The 18,126-nt window shown below is 37.9% G+C and overlaps 1 protein-coding gene across 1 annotated transcript in view; it reads right to left on the reverse strand.

Moving 5' to 3' along the window:
- The window catches only part of NEDD4 (NEDD4 E3 ubiquitin protein ligase), a 173,615-nt gene that overhangs the window by 131,259 nt on the left and 24,230 nt on the right, over window positions 1-18,126 (reverse strand). Inside the window, exons 2-4 of the mRNA XM_030931102.1 lie at window positions 15,976-16,049; window positions 3,067-3,145; window positions 2,932-2,970 (exon numbers count right to left, since the gene is read on the reverse strand). Coding sequence (XP_030786962.1) covers window positions 2,932-2,970; window positions 3,067-3,145; window positions 15,976-16,049 — 192 coding nt within the window. The remainder of the gene's footprint in view (window positions 1-2,931; window positions 2,971-3,066; window positions 3,146-15,975; window positions 16,050-18,126) is intronic.

The raw sequence follows: 18,126 nt of genomic DNA on the forward strand, positions 1-18,126 counted from the left end.
ATGGGATCTAATTAAACTAAAGAGCTTCTGCACAGCAAAAGTAACTACCATCAGAGTGAACAGGCCACCTATAGAATGGGAGAAAATTTTTGCAATCTACTCATCTGACAAAGGGCTAATATCCAGAACCTACAAAGAACTCAAACAAATTTACAAGAAAAAAACAAACAACCCCATCAAAAAGTTTCATTCTCTTAAAATATCTTCTAATTTCCATTGAGAATTTTTATTTGACCCATGAGCTACTTACAAGTGTTTATCATCCAAATATTTGGGGATTTTCTAGATACCTTTTTATTATTGATTCTTGCTTTCATTTCATTCTAGTCACAGACCATAATTTGCATGATTTCTATTCTTTTAAAATTGTTAGGGTTTGGGTTTTGGCCCAGATTACTCAGTAACTACTCTATGTGTACTTGAAAAGACTACATATTCTGCTACTGTTGGAATAGAGAGTCTATAGATGTCAATTAGGTAAAATCAACTTGACAGTGTTCTTCAGGACTTCCATATCACTACTAAATGTTTTTTTTTTCTACTTGTTCTACCAGTTACTGAGAAAAAGAAGAGTGCTAAATTCTCCACATAGGGTAATTGCCCATTTCTCCTTTCAGTTCTATCATTTATTGCTTTGGGTATTTTAAAGCTTTGTCATTAGGTGCATAAGCAATTAGAACTGTTTCTGGCTTCTTCATGAATTTCCCCTTTTTATCATCATATAATAGTCTTTTTATGCCCAGTAATTGTCCTTATTCTAAGGTCTACTTTGTCTGACATTGATATGGCTACCTCAGTTTCTTTTGATTACTTTTGCATGGTATATCCCTTTGCATCTTTTAAATTTTAACCATCTATTTCACTATATCTAAGTAGATTTCTTTTTTCCAGTTTTCTTGAGTTATAAATGACAAATAATGATTGTAAATATTCAAAGTATATGTGTGATTTGATATATGTATACTCTGTGAAATGATTACCATAATCAAATTAACACATCTGTCACCACAGTTACTTACCACTGTGTGTGTGTATAGTGAGACCACTTAAAATCTATTCTCTTAGTACATTTCGAGTGTACATACAGTATTATTAACTGTAGTCACCATGCTACATGCTAGATCTCAGAACTTATCTAGCTTACTACTAAAAGTCAGTACACTTTGACCAACATCCCCACATTTCTCCTATTCCCCCCAGCTTTATGGTTGTTTACACATCAGGTTAAGCCCGACATCCTGTTACTGTATCATGGCTCAAATTGGAAGTATCAATATGTTTTTTCTTTTAACTCTTGAAAAAATAGCAATAGCTGAATACGTCTTTAATATGATAATAAAAAGCTATCCATATTTAACGGAGACATGCTAGACGCATTCCCACTAAAATTGAAACAAGACAAATATATATCCATTGTTATGACTAAACATTATTTAACATGAGCAAGCCAATAATATCAGAAAAAACATAAGAGGTAGAAAGAAAACTTTGAAATATATTGAAAATACATGTTTCTAAGAAAAATGTAACAAAATAAGTAAAATAAAACAAAATTATAAATAAATAAATAACTCAACAATTTGGGAATTTAAAAACACTCTCCTAAGCAACACTTGTGCCAAAAAAGCAATCAAAACCAGACGTTATCACGCCTGGAATTTATTCTGGTAAATAGTAAAAACAGAAATTCATTTTTCTTCGTATGACTATCCAATTGATTCAATATCATTTCTTCAAGAATCCAAAATTTCCTAACCGATTTAAAATGTTGTTTTTCTGTCATACTACATACAGTAGGGAAAATCTTACTCCAAACCGAAAAAACAGAAGCAACTTAATTGGTGCCGTTGGCTGGATCTTCAGCAACAGCTTCCTTGCCCTTAGTGTCAGCAATTTCTTCCCTTCAAATTCACTTTATTAAAATTGAACAAAACAAAACAAACAAAATATCTTTAAACATGAAGTATGGAAGAACAGCTTCTGTTTTCCTTACTGAAATCAAGTATGGTACCATAGAAGCCTCCAGAGAGGCTGGTGCTTCAGGAATGATCTGTCATGTCAAATGCCGCGAAGAGCATGAGTAAGATGAGATGAGATGAACCTAGCAGCAGGGAAGTCACTGGGGACCTGAATAACAGCAGTTTCATTTGAGTGACGGGGATGTGAGTGAGAGTGCAGTGGGTCAAGGATCATCCTGGAGAAGCAGAAATGATGAGGGTAGACAACTCTCCCATGAACGTTCCTTATTCAGGTGAACAGAGAAACAAGTCAACAGCTAAAGGGGAAAATGGGGTCAAGGAAGAACATTTTAAGGATGACACAAGTGGGAATAAACCAGAGAGGGGAAATTCCTGAAATGCATCTCTACCACTGCTCTGGTAGGATTTCGATTCTGGCAACAGTAAGGACTCATATCAAATAGGTACACAGAGACACTGTCAGTTTGAGGGTCCTACTGAGGAACTGGAAATAACTGCTGATTGGAGTTTGCTCCTATGGTAAATGAGGCAGATGGGGTGGAAAGGCAGCAATGTGAATGATGTGTGGATAAAAAGAAATATATTCACTTGATAGGCCCTAACCTGTTTAATAATAAATGACCGGGGAGATATAAATATAATTTACATCATCTTTATGAGAAAACACTGAATCTGCTCAACTGGAACAAGACTACTGTACAGTCTCTAAATCAGTTTCACTAGAATGAGATAATTCTAGTCTTTTACCTCTCCATTATTTTACATTTATGTTTTTCATAAGACAAATGGTTCCAGGACTATGTCATCCTCAATTTCAATTCCTTTTACATTTTCACAATTTCAAGCAAATTCTGAGATACATCTTCAAATATTATAATTGAGAATTTATCATTCTAACCTCCTGAGAAAAAAACTTACTTTTCCACTTTAGTAAAATAAAATACATACTTACTCTGAATAATATTTCTTCATTCCACTTTGGATTCAAACTCTGAAAAATAATAAACATAGTATAACTAAATAATGTTTTGTCTTCTAAAAATAAAACAAAGTACATTAAAAACTTTTGAATATTGCTAAGTCTAACCTTTTTAATGGTTTTTGTTTGCACACTTGTAAGAACTCCATTCATTGGGTCATATAATGTCACTCTCACATAAGGATCACTGTTAAAAAAAAAAAGAAAGAAAAATTTTAATTATTGCTTACCCCAAGCTCAGATCACCCAGACTATAAAATTCACAGTTTTCCTTGTTAGTTATATCTACAATTATTTCCTGAATTTAAAAGTCAGAACTCTTAGGCAGGTAAGCAATTAAAGTAATTTTTGCATCTCGTTAAAAACCTGAAGTACCATGTTAGTGAAAGACACAAAGAATTAGAAAGAAAACCTTTTAATCACAGGCCTAATGATTATAACCTTCTAGATTTTTAAAATTTTGTTTGATTTTTATTACATTCTTTCTTCTTTTCAGTTAAGATGGTTAATTCAATGATTCTAAGACTGGTTTTGTAAGACCTCAGGTTGTCTCAAGTTATCTCATGGGTGTAAACTCTTCTTACAAAGTAAAGGCAAACTGTTTTCACTTAAAAAAAAAAAATAACTAGGTGTGGCCAGGCACAGTGGCTCATGCCTGGAATCCCAGCACTTTGGGAGGCTGAAGCGGGCGGATCATGAGGTCAGGAGATCAAGACCATCCTGGCTAACACGGTGAAACCCTGTCTCTATTAAAAATACAAAAAAAAAAAAAAAAAAAAAAATTAGCCAGGCGTGGTGGCGGGTGCCTGTAGTCCCACCTACTCAGGAGGCTGAGGCAGGAGAATGGCGTGAACCTGGGAGGTGGAGCTTGCAGTGAGCCAAGATCACAACACTGCACTCAAGCCTGGGCGACAGAGCAAGACTCTGTCTCAAAAAAATAATAAAATAAAATAACTAGATGTTAATATAACCAATTCTACAAGGAGATATGGAGAAGGAAATTCTTGTGATATACAGGGTTGCAAACCACAAAACTTTGAACACTTTACTTGTCCATGGTTAAATTTCTCCTATGTTCCTTGGGTATCCCAAGTACTCACCATTCTCCACCAAATCCCCTCCAAACTAATCCAAACTATCCTTCCCCCAACTCCATTTCTTCATAGCATGTTACCTCTTAATTGGCCAAAATCAAAGGCACCAGAACACTCCCAACATATTGGTATTTATCAGAACCCATCCTTACCCCTAACCTAGTGAGTCAGGAGTCCTCTTGTTTTGAGTCTCATCCCCCTTATTCAGTTCTCTGAACTTTGGAGCCTTGCATCATCTGTTCTCATTGCTCTCTTTTAGACCTTTGGCTTTTTCTTGGATCTAGGTTTCTCTAGGCATATAAATGTTTTTAAATTCCTCCTCCCCTTGACTTTCCCTTCCTTCTCCAGCAAAGCAAAATACATCTTTTTCTTCCATTCCCAGTCAAACCTTTTCAGAGAATAATCTTTAATAATAAAAACAAGAACACTTAGATAGCAATTACTCTGTGACAGACACTGCTGTAAGCAGGTTTTGTATATTAATTCTTTTTCTTTTTTTTTTTTTTGAGACAGAGTATTGCTCTGTTGCCCAGGCTAGAGTGCAGTGGTACAATCTCGGCTCACTGCAACCCCTGCCTTCCGGGTTCATGCCATTCTCCTGCCTCAGCCTCCCGAGTAGCTGGGATTACAGGCGCGCAACACCACGCCCGGCTAATTTTTGTATTTTTAGTAGAGACGGCGTTTCACCATGTTGGCCAGGATGGTCTCGAACTCCTGACCTCAGGTGACCCGCCTGCCTTGGCCTCCCAAAGTGCTGGGATTACAGACGTGAGCCACAGTGCCCAGCCCGTATATTAATTCTTTGAATTTCTATAACCACCTGTGAGGTAGGTACTATTCCTTCCTTTATTTCATACAGATCACACAGCTAGAAAGTGGACAGCCAGGATTGAAACTCCAGCACCTGGCTCCAGAGGCCATACTCTTTTCTGTTTGTTTGTTTGTTTGAGATGAAGCCTCACTCTGTAACCCAGGCTGGAGTGCAATGGCGTGATCTTGGCTCACTGCAGCTTCTGCCTCCTGGGTTCAAGCTATTCTCCCGCCACAGCCTCTCAAGTAGCTGGGATTACAGGTACACGCCACTGCACCCAGCTAATTTTTGTATTTTTAGTAGAGACACGGTTTTGCCATGTTGGCCAGGCTGGTCTCAAACTCTTGACCTCAGGTGGTCTACCCGCCTCAGCCTCACAAAGTGCTGGGATTACAGGCATGAGCCAACATGCCCGGCTTACACTCTCTTGCTCTGTCGCCAGGCTGGAGTGCAGTGGCACCATCTCGGCTCACTGCAACCTCCTTCTCCTGGGTTCAAGCAATTCTCCTGCCTCAGCCTCCCGAGTACCTGGGACTACTGGTGCCTACCACCACCCCTGGCTAACGTTTTGTATTTTAAGTAGAGACAGGGTTTCACCATGTTAGCTGGGATGGTCTCGATTTCTTGACCTCGTGATCCGCCTGCCTCGGCCTCCCAGCCTATACTTTTAACCACTATAGCATACCACTGCCTTTACTTCATTTTCTTAATTCCTGTTATGCTTCAAAACCCTACAGTCTGGTTTCTGTCTCTTCCCTTGAGATCCATTCCTCTGAAAAGGTTCTTGTTCTAGTACTGTGTACTGAAAGACTACCCTTTCCCTTGAATTACCTCAGCATTTTTGGTTAAACAGGAACTGATCATATATATATGTATATATTCTCTCTCTCGCTCTCACACACACACACACACGTGCCTGTATTTCTACACTCTCCATTCCATTGAACAATATATCTATTCTCATGCCATTGCCACTCTGTCCGTGTAGCAGGTCTTGAAATGAGGTAACGTAAGTCTTCCAATTTTGTTCTTTCTTGGAATTGTTTTGGCTATTCTGTGTGCCTTGACTTTCCATATAAATATTGAAATCATCTTATCAATGTCTCTGAAAAAACTTGCTGAGATTTTTATTGGGATTGTGCCAAATCTAATCAATTTGGAGAAAAATGCCACCCTACCACTATTGAGTCTTCTAATTAAAACAGCATATGTATCCATTGATTTATGTGGTCTTCGATTTCTCTCAGCACTGTTCTATAGTTTTCAGTGCACATTTCTCACAAATCTTTTGCTACATTTATTTCTAAATATTTAAATTTACACGATTATAAACACATTTTTAAATTTTATTTTCCAATTGCTCAATGATAGGATACAGAAATACAACTGATTTTGGGTACACTGACTTTGCATTTTGTGGCAGTGTTAAATTCACTTATTAGTTCTTCCAGTAGCTTTTTCTGTAGATTCCTTGGGGCTTTCTACCTACAAACCATGTTGTCTGCAAATAAAGACAGTTTTACTTCTTCCTTTTTGATCTGTTATGATTTTTTTTCTTTGCTGTACTACACGGCTAAAATATATAGTACAATGTTGGATAGAACATGTAAGCAGACAACTCTGCCTTATTCCTGAGATAGAGAGCCTTCAAACTGCCACCATTAAGTAGGTGGTTAGCTACTGGGTTTTTTCATAGATTCCCTTGATGAGGTTTAGGACATTTCCATCTATTCCTAGTTTGCAGAGAGTTTCTATTATGAATGGGTGCTGAACTTTGTCAGTTGTGTTTTCTGCTTTTATTAAGATGACTGTCTTCTCAGTGTGGTGATTCCTCAAGGATCTAGAACTAGAAATACCATTTGACCTAGTCATCCCATTACTGGGTATATACTCAAAGGATTATAAATCATGCTGCTATAAAGACGCATGCACACGTATGTTTATTGCGGCACTATTCACAATAGCAAAGACTTGGAACCAACCCAAATGTCTATCAATGATAGACTGGATTAAGAAAATGTGGCACATATACACCATGGAATACTATGCAGCCATAAAAAAGGATGAGTTCATGTCCTTTGTAGGGACATGGGTGAAGCTGGAAACCATCATTCTGAGCAAACTATCACAAGGACAGAAAACTAAACACCGTATGTTCTCACTCATAGGTGGGAACTGAATAATGAGAACACTTGGACACAGGGTGGGGAACATCACACCCTGGGGCCTGTCATGGGGTAGAGTGAGGGGGGAGGGATAGCATCAGCAGATATACCTAATGTAAATGATGAGTTGATGGTTGCAGCACACCAACATGGCACATGTATATATATGTAACAAACCTGCACATTGTGCACATGTACCCTAGAACTTAAAGTATAATTTTTAAAAAAAGAAAAAAAAAGATGACTGTCTTCTTTTATTCTATTAATATAGTGTATTACATCAGTTAATTTTCAGATGTTAAACTACCTTTGTATTTTATGTTAGTTTGCTGAGAGATTTTATCATGACTGGTGTTAGATTTTGTCAAAGGTACATTCCATGCCAAGCAAAATGACCATGTGTTTTTTCTACTTTACTGTATGAATACGATGAATTGCATTGATAAATTTTTTAATGTTGAACAAACCTTGCATTCCTAGAAAAAATCCTACCTGGTGACATATAGATACATAATGTTCAATTTCATTTTTGCATCTGTGTTGAGGGATATTGGTTTTAAGTTTTCTTGTGATGTCTGTGTCTTGTTTGGGGATCAAGATAATACTAGTCTAATAAAATGAGTTGGGAAATGCCCTCCATTTTCTTAATGCGTTTGTGTAGAATTTGTATTATTTATTCCTTAAATGTCTGATAGCTGTATGCAGTGATACCATGTGGGCCTGGAGTTTTCTTTGCAGGAAGGACAAATTCAGTTCCTTTAATTAACAACAAATTCAATTTCTTTTAACAACAAATTCAATTTCTTTCCCTAATAAACATCTATTAAAGTTTTGTATTTGTTCTGTGGCTAGTTCTGTAATCCATGTCTTTCAAGACTATTATCTAGTTCATCTAAGTTGTGTGTACTTCTTTATTGATATGAAATTGTACAAAATATTTTCTTTTTATCTTTTTCATTTCCACAGGATCTATAGCAATGCCCCAGTTTTCATTCTCATTACCAGTAATTAGTGCCTTCTCTCTAACTCTTGATCATTCTAGATAGATTTAAAACTTTAATTGATCTCTTCAAATAACAAGCTTTTGATTACAGTAATTTTTTTTCTATCATTGTCCATTTTCTCTTTCATTGACTTTGGCCCTTGTCTTTATTATTTCTTCTCTCTACTTATTTTAGAATTAATTTGCTCTTTTTTTTCTAATTTATTAAGGTCAGAACTCAAAACATTCATTTATATCTTGCTCCTTTTCTAAGCTAAGGATTTTAAACACATAAACTTCCCTCTGCATATAACTTCAGCTGCATTCCACAATTGTGATATTGCTTTATTTTCATTTTCATTCAGTTCAAAATGTTTTCATCTTTGACATATAGATTATTTAGAAGTATGCTAATTAAATTCCAAATATTTGTCGTTTTTCTAGATCTTAATATTATTGGTTTCCAATTGAATTCCATTGTTCTCAAAGAACATCCTCTATATGATTTCAATCTTTTGAAAATTTCTGAAACTTGTCCTATGGACCCACACATGGTCTATGCTGGTTAATGTACCATGCACATTTCAAAAGAATGTGGTTTATTGTTTTAAGGCCCAGAATATTATGGCAGACAGACACTAGGATGGCTCCTATTATCCCCACCTCCTAATATTCATGCTCTTTGTGTTCCTCTCCTCTTAAGCATGGGACGGATCTATATATTCTAACCAATAGATTGTGGCAAAGGTGACAAAAAGTATGTGATTACATTACATAAGATTGTAACCCATCTTGCTAGGAGACTCTTGCTAGCTTTGAAGAAGCAAACTGCCAGCTTGTGAGCTGCTGAATGGCAAGAAGCTGAGACGGCCTCCAGCTGACAGCTAGCAAGAAATGGAAACGCTCAGACTGGCAGCCTGCAAGGAACTGAATGCCACCAGCAACCACATTAGCTTGGAAGTGAATCCTTCCCTAAGCAAGCCTCAGCTAAGACCACAGCCCTACCAATACCTTAATGACAGCTGAAGTGAATTCCTATAATTTTATGTTGCCTCAGCATCCATACTGAATGTTAAGTTGGACATTTTCATACCAGAAGCAGGTCTTAGTCACCCTTAGCACAGTTTCCAGTTCTCTACCTCCTCTCAGCTCCTCAGTGTGGTAGATAAGTACCTTACACAACTGCCTCCTGGTAACCACCTTCCTAAGAAGCAACCAGATTCAACCTACTTGACTTGCTCCACTGACCCCATACCCACAAGGACTGCAGAAATATGCCACAGTAACCACCTCTCCGTGATGGTTAATACTGAGTGTCAACTTCATTAGACTGAAGGATGCAAAGTATTGTTCCTGGGTGTGTCTGTGAGGGTGTTGCCAAAGGAGATTAACATTTGAATCAGTGGACTGGGACAGGCAGACGCACCCTCAATCTGAGTGGGCACTGTCTAATCAGCTGCCAGGGCAGCTTGAATAAAGCAGGCAGGACATGGAAGGACTTGACTTGCTGAGTCTTCCGGCCTTCATCTTTTACCCATGCTGGATGCTTCCTGCCCTCGAACATCAGACTCCAAGTTCTTCAGCTTTTGGACTCTTGGACTTACACCAGTGACATGCTAGGGGCCTCTTATACCTTCGGCCACAGACTGAAGGCTGCATTGTTGGCTTCCTATTTTTGAGGTTTTGGGACTCGGACTGGCTTCCTTGCTCCGCAGCTTGCAGATGGCCTACAGTGGGACTTCACTTTGTGATCATGTGAGTCAATTCTCCTACTAAATTCCCCTTCATATACACATCTATCCTATTAGTTCTGTTCCCCTAGAGAACCCTAATACAGATTTCTCAGACACAGCATGACTCCATGAAATTTGTGCCTGCTTGCTCTAAACCCACCAATGAGAACTCCCTGAGGGAAACCTGCTTGGAAAATGCCCTGGATCCCAATAAAAGCCTCAGCCCACAGGTCCCTTGCACTCTTTCTCCAGTTCCCCACCCACTAGTTGACTGTGCATGTCCTGGATGGCTCCCCACTTCCTGTTGGCCCTCGGAGGCATGCTGCCCTCTTCTCTCTGGCATCTGTTAAGTAATACACCACTGTTATTTTGTGTGTTTTGTTGAGCTGCCTCCTGTGTCTCACCTGACTGATATACTCGACCCTAACTTCTTTTTCAGGATTCTCCTAGAGAGTGGCTATCTGCTATTTTGGTAGGAATAAACTGGACACAGACAAGAACTCTAAGAGCATCCGCCAGGATATGCAAGTGTGCTGTGAGAGGGACATCTGGTCATAGGTAAGACACTTAGGCATGAGGGCACTTGCCGGGATAAAGAAATACCCATGAAAGGCACATTGTAAACATCTATGTCCAAATTTCTAGAGTCTCATCAGGGCAGGGCTAGAGTTTACAGCCACTCTCATGTGAGAGACTTCAAGACAGAAAAATTAGAAAAAATCAGAAAAACAAAAAATACAACAGCAGCTCTGCAAGACCCTGTAGCAGAGGACCCAGTTAAACAATGCAGGAACTTCTGAACCACAGAAACTGTGAGATAATAAATGTACGTTCTTTTAAGCAACCAAATTTGTGGTATTATTATTATTATTATTATTATTTGAGACGGAGTCTCACTCTGTTACCCAAGCTGGAGTGCAGCGGCGCCATCTTGCCTCACTGTAACCTCCGCCTCCGGGTTCATACCATTCTCCTGCCTCAGCCTCCCGAGTAGCTGCTGGGACTACAGGGGCCGCCCACCACCACACCCGGATAATTTTTTGTATTTTTAGTAGAGACGGGTTTCACCGTGTTAGTTAGGATGGTCTCGATCTCCTGACCTTGTGATCTGCCCGCCTCGGCCTCCCAAAGTGCTGGGATTACAGGCGTGAGCCACTGCGCCTGGCCAGTTTGTGTTAATATTATTATGCAGCAATAAACTAATATAGCCCATATGTGGTCTACGCTAGAGAATGTATCATGTACACTTGAAAAGAATGTACACTTGAAAAGAAAGTTGTTAGAAATAGTGTTCTTTAGGTCAAAGTTGTTCATAATATTGTTCAAATTTATGTTTTTGATTTTTTTATTTAGTTGTTTTATCAACTGCTGAAAGAGAAGTGTTAATGCCTCCAACTATGATGGTGGGAGTTTTAAAAATTTCCCCTTTAATTCCGTCAAATTTTGATTCATATTTTTCTAAGTTATTTTAGCAGGCACACATACATTTATGATTGCTATATATTCTTGATTGACTTTATTCTTTATCATCACCAAATGTTTGAAAATGTTTGTGTTTAAATCTATTCTACCAGATACTAATATATCCACTTCAGTCTTTTTATGCTTACTCTTTGCATGGCATATCTTTTTGCTTCCACTTCCTTTCAACTTAGCTATGTCTTTATATTTTAAGTGCATCTCGTAAGACAGTATATAGTTGGGTCTTGTTTTGTAATTTATCCTAACAACCTCTGTCTCATATTTATTTTAATCCATTAATGTTCCTTGTAATTATTGATATGATTGGATTTAGGTCTACCAGGTTTATTGTTTGTTTTCCATTGTTCCTGCCCTTTACATTGTTTTTTTGTTTTTGAGATGGAGTTTCACTCTTGTCACCTAGGCTGAAGTGCAGTGGCATAATCTTGGTTCACTGCAACCTCCACCTCCCAGGTTCAAGCAATTCTCCTGCCTCAGCCTCCTGAGTAGCTGGGATTACAGATGCCCGCCACCACACCCAGCTAATTTTCGTATTTTTAGTAGAGACAGGGTTTCACCATGTTGCCCAGGCTACTCTGGAACACCTGACCTCAGGTGATTCACCCGCCTTAGCCTCCCAAAGTGTTGAGATTACAAACGTGAGCCATTGCACCCGGCCTCTTTTACTTTTTTGGATCATTTGTTCCTCCTTTTCTGGCTTTTTTTTTTTTTTTTTTTTTAATGGTTTAGTTATTTTGCCCAGGCTGGAGTGCAATGGTGTGATCTTGGCTCATTGCAACCTCCGCCTCCCGGCTTCGACTGATTCTCCTGCCTCAGCCTCCTCATTACCTGAGATTACAGGCATGGGCCACCACACCCAGCTAATTTTGTGTCTTAGTATAGATGGGATTTCACCATGTTGGCCAGGCTGGTCTCAAACTCCTGTCCTCAGGTGATCCACCCGCCTCAGCCTCCCAAAGTGCTAGGATTACAGGTGTGAGCTACCACAACTGGCCTCGTTTACTTTTTTTGATCATTTGTTTCTCCTTTTCTGGCTTTTTTTTTTTTTTTTTCTTTTTTTTTTCTGGAGACAGGGTCTTACTCTGTCACCTAGGCTAGAGTATAGTGGCAAAAAATCACGGCTCATTGGAGCCTTGACTTTCTGGGCTCCAGTGATCCTCCAACCTCAGCCTCCTTTGTAGCTGGGACCACAGGTGCATACAAACACACCTGGCTAATTTTTTGACTTTCTGTAGTGACAGGGTCCCACTTTGTTGCCCAGGCTGGTCTTGAACCCCTGGGCTCAAGTTCCTGGCTTTTTTGTTTATTTAGTTTTTCAACAACTTCATTTTAAAACTTCTACTGTTTTTTATCTATAATTTTTTGCACTATTTTTTATTGGTTTCTCTGGATATTACACTACACATCATTAATCTTTTATTCAACTTATACTTAGTATTATACCATTCTACCAAATAGGTCCATAATTTACATCTGCTCCATCCTTTATGTCATAGTTGCTATATGTATTCCATCAGCAATATAAATCCTACAACACAATGTTTTAGGTTGTGATTTCAATGGGCATATGTTTTATTTTAAAAAGATATGATAAAAGGAAAACATGTTTTGTATATTCTCAGATATTTACTATTTTTGATGCTCTTTATTCCTTTCTGAGGACCTGAGTGTCTATCTGGTTTCAATTTTCTTCAGCTGAAAGGATTTTCTTTAAGATCTCTTACAGTGTAGGTCTGCCAATGATGAATTCTCTAGTTGTCTTTTTTTGGAAAATGTTAATTTGTCATCTTCCTTAAAGGATATTTTCACTGAATATAAAATTATGGATTGATGGTTGTTATTTTATTGTTCCATTTTCTCCTGGTCTCTATTGTTATGGGTAGGAAGTCAGTAATTAATTGACTTGTAGTTCCCCCATATATAAAGGGTCATATTTTTCTCTTTTTGTCAAGATTTTTCTCTTTATACCTGGCTTTCAACAGTTTGACTATTATGCACATCATTGTGTTCTTGGTGTTTATTATCCTGCTTGGCGTTTTTCAACACTATATGAATTTAATCAAATTTGGAAAAAAAAAACTTGGCCAATATTTCTCCAAAAAATATTTTGCCTTCTTCATTGCCCTCCCCTTTCTGTGTTAGACTGTAAGATATCACATAACGATATCCATGTTAGACTTTTATATATTATCTAACAAATCCCCAAGGCTGTGTTTTTTTGTTTTTTGTTTTTTACCTACAATGTTTGTCTCTCTCGTCTCTCTCATCCTCCAACTGGGTAATGATTTCTACTGATCTATGTTGAAGTTCAGTTAATCTTTCCTCTTCTCCATTTGGCTGATAAATCTACCCAACAATTTTAATTTCAAATGCTGTTTTTTCACTCTTGGAATTTTCATTTGTTTATGATTTCCATTTCATTTCATATTTTTTAAATTTATTGTGGGCATATTTTCTTTTCTCTACTGACAATGCCTTCCATTTTCCTGGTTCTTTTAGATAAGTAATTTTGCATTATATTCTGGACACATATTATAAATGGTTTTTTGGGGGGGTTTTTTGTTTGTTTGTTTTTTGTTTTTTGAGATGGAGTCTCGCTGTTGCCCAGGCTGGAGTGCTGTGGCGCGATCTCGGCTCACTGCAAGCTCCGCCTCCTGGGTTCACACCATTCTCCTGCCTCAGCCTCCCGAGTTGCTGGGACTACAGGCGCCCGCCACCACGCCCAGCTAATTTTTTGTATTTTTAGTACAGATGTATTTTTAGTACAGACGTGGTTTCACCGTGTTAGCCAGGAAGGTCTCGATCTCCTGACCTCGTGATCCGCCCACCTCAGCCTCCCAAAGTGCTGGGATTACAGGCGTTAGCCACCGTGCCCAGCCGACATATATTATAAATGTTAAGTTTTGGAGACTGAATTTTGCTGCTGCTGCCGTGTGTGTGTGTGTGTGTGTGTGTGTGTGTGTGTGTGTGTTTTGGAGACTGAATTTTGCTGCTGCTGCCGTGTGTGTGTGTGTGTGTGTGTGTGTGTGTGTGTGTGTCTGCTTATCATTCTATGGTTTGGATTATTTGTACCCTCCAAACTGCATGTTGAAATTCGATTTTCAATGTGGGAATATTGAAAGATAGGTCTCAGTTGGAGGTATTTGGGTCATGGGAGCAAATCCCTCCTGAATAGATTAATGCCCTCCCTTGGGAGTGAGTGAGTTCTCATTCTATTTGTTCCTCTCTATTTGTCAAAAAGAGGCTGGCACACCTCCCCCTTGCTTCCTCTCTTGCCATGTGATTTCTTTGCCTACGCTAGGTCTCCTTCCCCTTTTTGCCATGACTTGAAGCAGCCTGGGGCCCTCACTAGATGCAAAGGCCCAGTCTTGAACTTCCCACGCACCAAATCAACCACTTTTCTTTACAAAATACACGGTCTTAGGAATTCTGTTATAGCAACACTAAACAGATTAAGACTATCATGCAATTAATCATCTTGTTCCAACAAGAGCCACAAATCCTGTTTTTGTTTGTTTTTTGAGACACGGCCTCACTTTGTCACCCAGGCTGGAGTGTGTTGGTACAATCTTGGCTCACTGCAGCCTCAATCACCCAGGCTCAAGCAATCCTCCTGACTCAGTCCCCCATGTAGCCAGGAGTATAGGCATGCGCCACCAGGCCCAGGTGATGTTTTGTATTTTTTGTAGAGATGGAGTTTCACCATATTTCCCAGGTTGGTCTCAAACTCCTGAGTTCAAGCAATCTGTCTGCCTCTGTCTCCCAAACCCCGTTTCTTAGGCAGTAACTCTGATCTCTCTTCAGATCTTTTGTCTTCAGTTGAGTTGCTGAGCTCTTCAGCTCTCTCCCTTCCAGAATCCTTACCATTGCCATGTTTTCTTCAGATTCAGAGATTCAGTAAATCAACAATTGGAAATATTATTCTACTTCCCACAACAACTTACTAATACTATTTGGTACATATGTACGTATGTATGTATGTATGTATATATTTTTGGTTTTGAGACAGAGGCACACTCTGTTGCCCAGGCTGGAGTGCACTGGCACAATCTCGCTCACTGCAACCTCCGCCTCCTGGGTTCAAGCGATTTCTGGATAATTTTTTAATTTTTAGTATAGACGGGGTTTCACCATGTTGGTCAGGCTGGTCTCAAACTCCTGGCCCTCAAGTGATCCGCCTGCCTCAGTCTCCCACAGTGCTAGGATTACAGGCGTGAGCCACCATGCCCAGCCGGATTTGATTTTTAATTGAACCAAAGTTTGCATTCTGCTACTTTCCTGGGCCATGAAGACTACAATTTTTCCAGGTTCTGATTCTACCTGCCCTCAGACCAATTCATAATATCAGGAACTCACTCAGTACAATTCCCTTCTTCCAAACATGAACTCCCCACCAGAATCTGCCTGCTCTGTTCACTCTCCACTGCCTTCAAGTTGCTGCTTTTTGTATTAAGGCCAGAGTTTATGGTTGTTACCTGCTAAAGGATTAGTCTATTAGAATTTTACAACTTTCCAGAACCAGAGTTCAATAATGTATCTTGTGACTATTGCTATCATTTGTACTTCTGCCTAATTTCACAAATTTAGTAATTCAGACACCAAGAGATTTAGTAAACCACCAACTGGTAATATTATTATTATACTTTCCACAACAATTTACTAATACTATTTGATTTTTAATTTAACCAAAGTTTGGAAAAAATTAACAAATACAAAGTTTTAAAATTATAATCCAAATTGATATACTTACCTAGCTCCCAATATATCCTTCTTGGCAAGGCCTATTCCAGCTATAACTTTTACTCTCACGATTCGTGAATTTTCCTAAAATACAAAAACTTAGATTTCATTTTCACGTACTTATAAGTTAACTAAGATACAATATTTAAAAAATATATATCAATCAAGTAATTAGGATATTAAAATTAATTGAAGAATATTTCAATAATTAATTAAAAGTTACGTAGGAAAAAAAGAAAATTATTTGTAGATGACCTGATTATTTACAAAGATAAGCAAAAATTTGACTCAACTTATTACACTGAATAAGAATTTATTACTGCACTCAAGAAAATCTAAAGCCAAAGTATTGCGACTAATATGAATTTCTAATTATTGCTATATACATACACAAAATCGAAAGTTCATAACCATTTGGCTTTTGGTTTTTTTTTTGAGACAGAGTCTCACTCTGTTACCCAGGCTGGAGTGCAGTGGTGTGATCCTGGCTCACTGCAACCTCTGCCTCCCAGGTTCAAGCAATTCTCATGCCTCAACCTTCTGAGTAGCTGAGATTACAGGTATGCGCCACCATGCCCAGATAATTTTTCTATTTTTAGTAGAGACAAGGTTTTACCGTTGGCTGGGCTGGTCTCGAACTCCTGACCTCAGGTGATCTGCCTGCCTCAGCCTCCTAAAATGTTGGGATTACAGGTGTGAGACACTGCACCCAGCCCATAATCATTTGTAATAACTACTTAGAAAAGGTTATTTTTTAAAATCCCATTCAACAGACAACCGAGTATATAATAATGTGTGGATACTGTAAAGTATCAAATATTAAATATCTTTGATATGATGGCATGGAGGTTTTATAAAGAGTGTCTTAGATTTAAGAGACACATAGTGAAGTGTTTAGGGATAAAGTATCATAAATCTTGCAACTTACTTTCAAATAACTTAGCAAATAAAAAACTGAACATAACTATACTGTGTGTGCGTGTGTGTGTGTGTGTGTGTGTGTGTGCGTGTGTGTGTACAAATAAAGGGGAATAAGCAAAATGTTACCAATTTGTGCATCTAGTTCTTGGGTATACAGGTGTATACTGTACTACTTATACTCCTCTTTTTAACTGTTTTGTAGGTTCGAAATTGTTCAAAATAAAAAGTTAAGAAAATATTATAAAACATTATACGTTTTTCTAAAATTCACAAGTTACAAAACTGGTAGAAGAGAAATAAAATTAATAAGAAATATAAAAAAACCTTCATAGATAACATTATAAAATATTGCCAGTTACGCTGGCACACACCTATAATCACAGCACTTTGGAAGGCCAACATGAGAGAATCGCTTAAGCCCAGGAGTTCAAGACCAGCCTAGGCGATATAACAAGACCCCATCCCTCCAAAAAATAAGCCAGGCATGATCACTTGTGTCTGTAATCCCAGCTACTAGGGAGGCTGAGGCAGGAGGATTGCCTGAATTTGAGATTACACTGAGCTATGAACACCACTGCACTCCAGGCTGGGTGACACAGCAAGACCTTATTTTAAAAATTTATAAAATACTGAAGAACGTAAAGAAGACGTCAATAAATGGAGAAATCCACTATGTTTATGTGTGAAAATATTTAATATTATCTTTTTTCTCCAAAGTAGTCTATAAATTTAATACAATTCCCACTCTCCCTTCAAATTTTTTCATGGATCTTTACAAATAATTTCAAAATTCATAGAGAGGAGTAAAAATGAGTAAAGAAGTAAACAATAACAGTTCAATCACTATCTTGTACTAATATATAAAACCAAATTCCAGATAAAGTCTAAAAGTGAAAATAAAAAATTTTTTAAAGTTAATTTAAAATTTTACAATAGTTCTATAGCATTTGGAAATATTTTTAAAATACAACCCTAATGGCAAAAATGATTAAATTCCACAATAATAAAATTATATACCTTTAGTATGAGAAAAAATATCATGTGCAAAACGAAAAAAAAAGGGGACATTTTAGATACTTCTATCCTGTAGACATATCTAAAATATCTACAGGATAGAAGTATCTAAAATATACATCATTGAGACAAATGATAATTATCCTGAATATGTGAATAACTCCTAAAAATCAATATGTAAAATATAATTAACCTAGTACAAGATACCATATAGAATGGCTAAGAA

The sequence above is a fragment of the Rhinopithecus roxellana genome, chromosome 5, assembly GCF_007565055.1.
Source record: "Rhinopithecus roxellana isolate Shanxi Qingling chromosome 5, ASM756505v1, whole genome shotgun sequence".
In the NCBI taxonomy this organism is placed as follows: Eukaryota; Metazoa; Chordata; class Mammalia; order Primates; family Cercopithecidae; genus Rhinopithecus; species Rhinopithecus roxellana.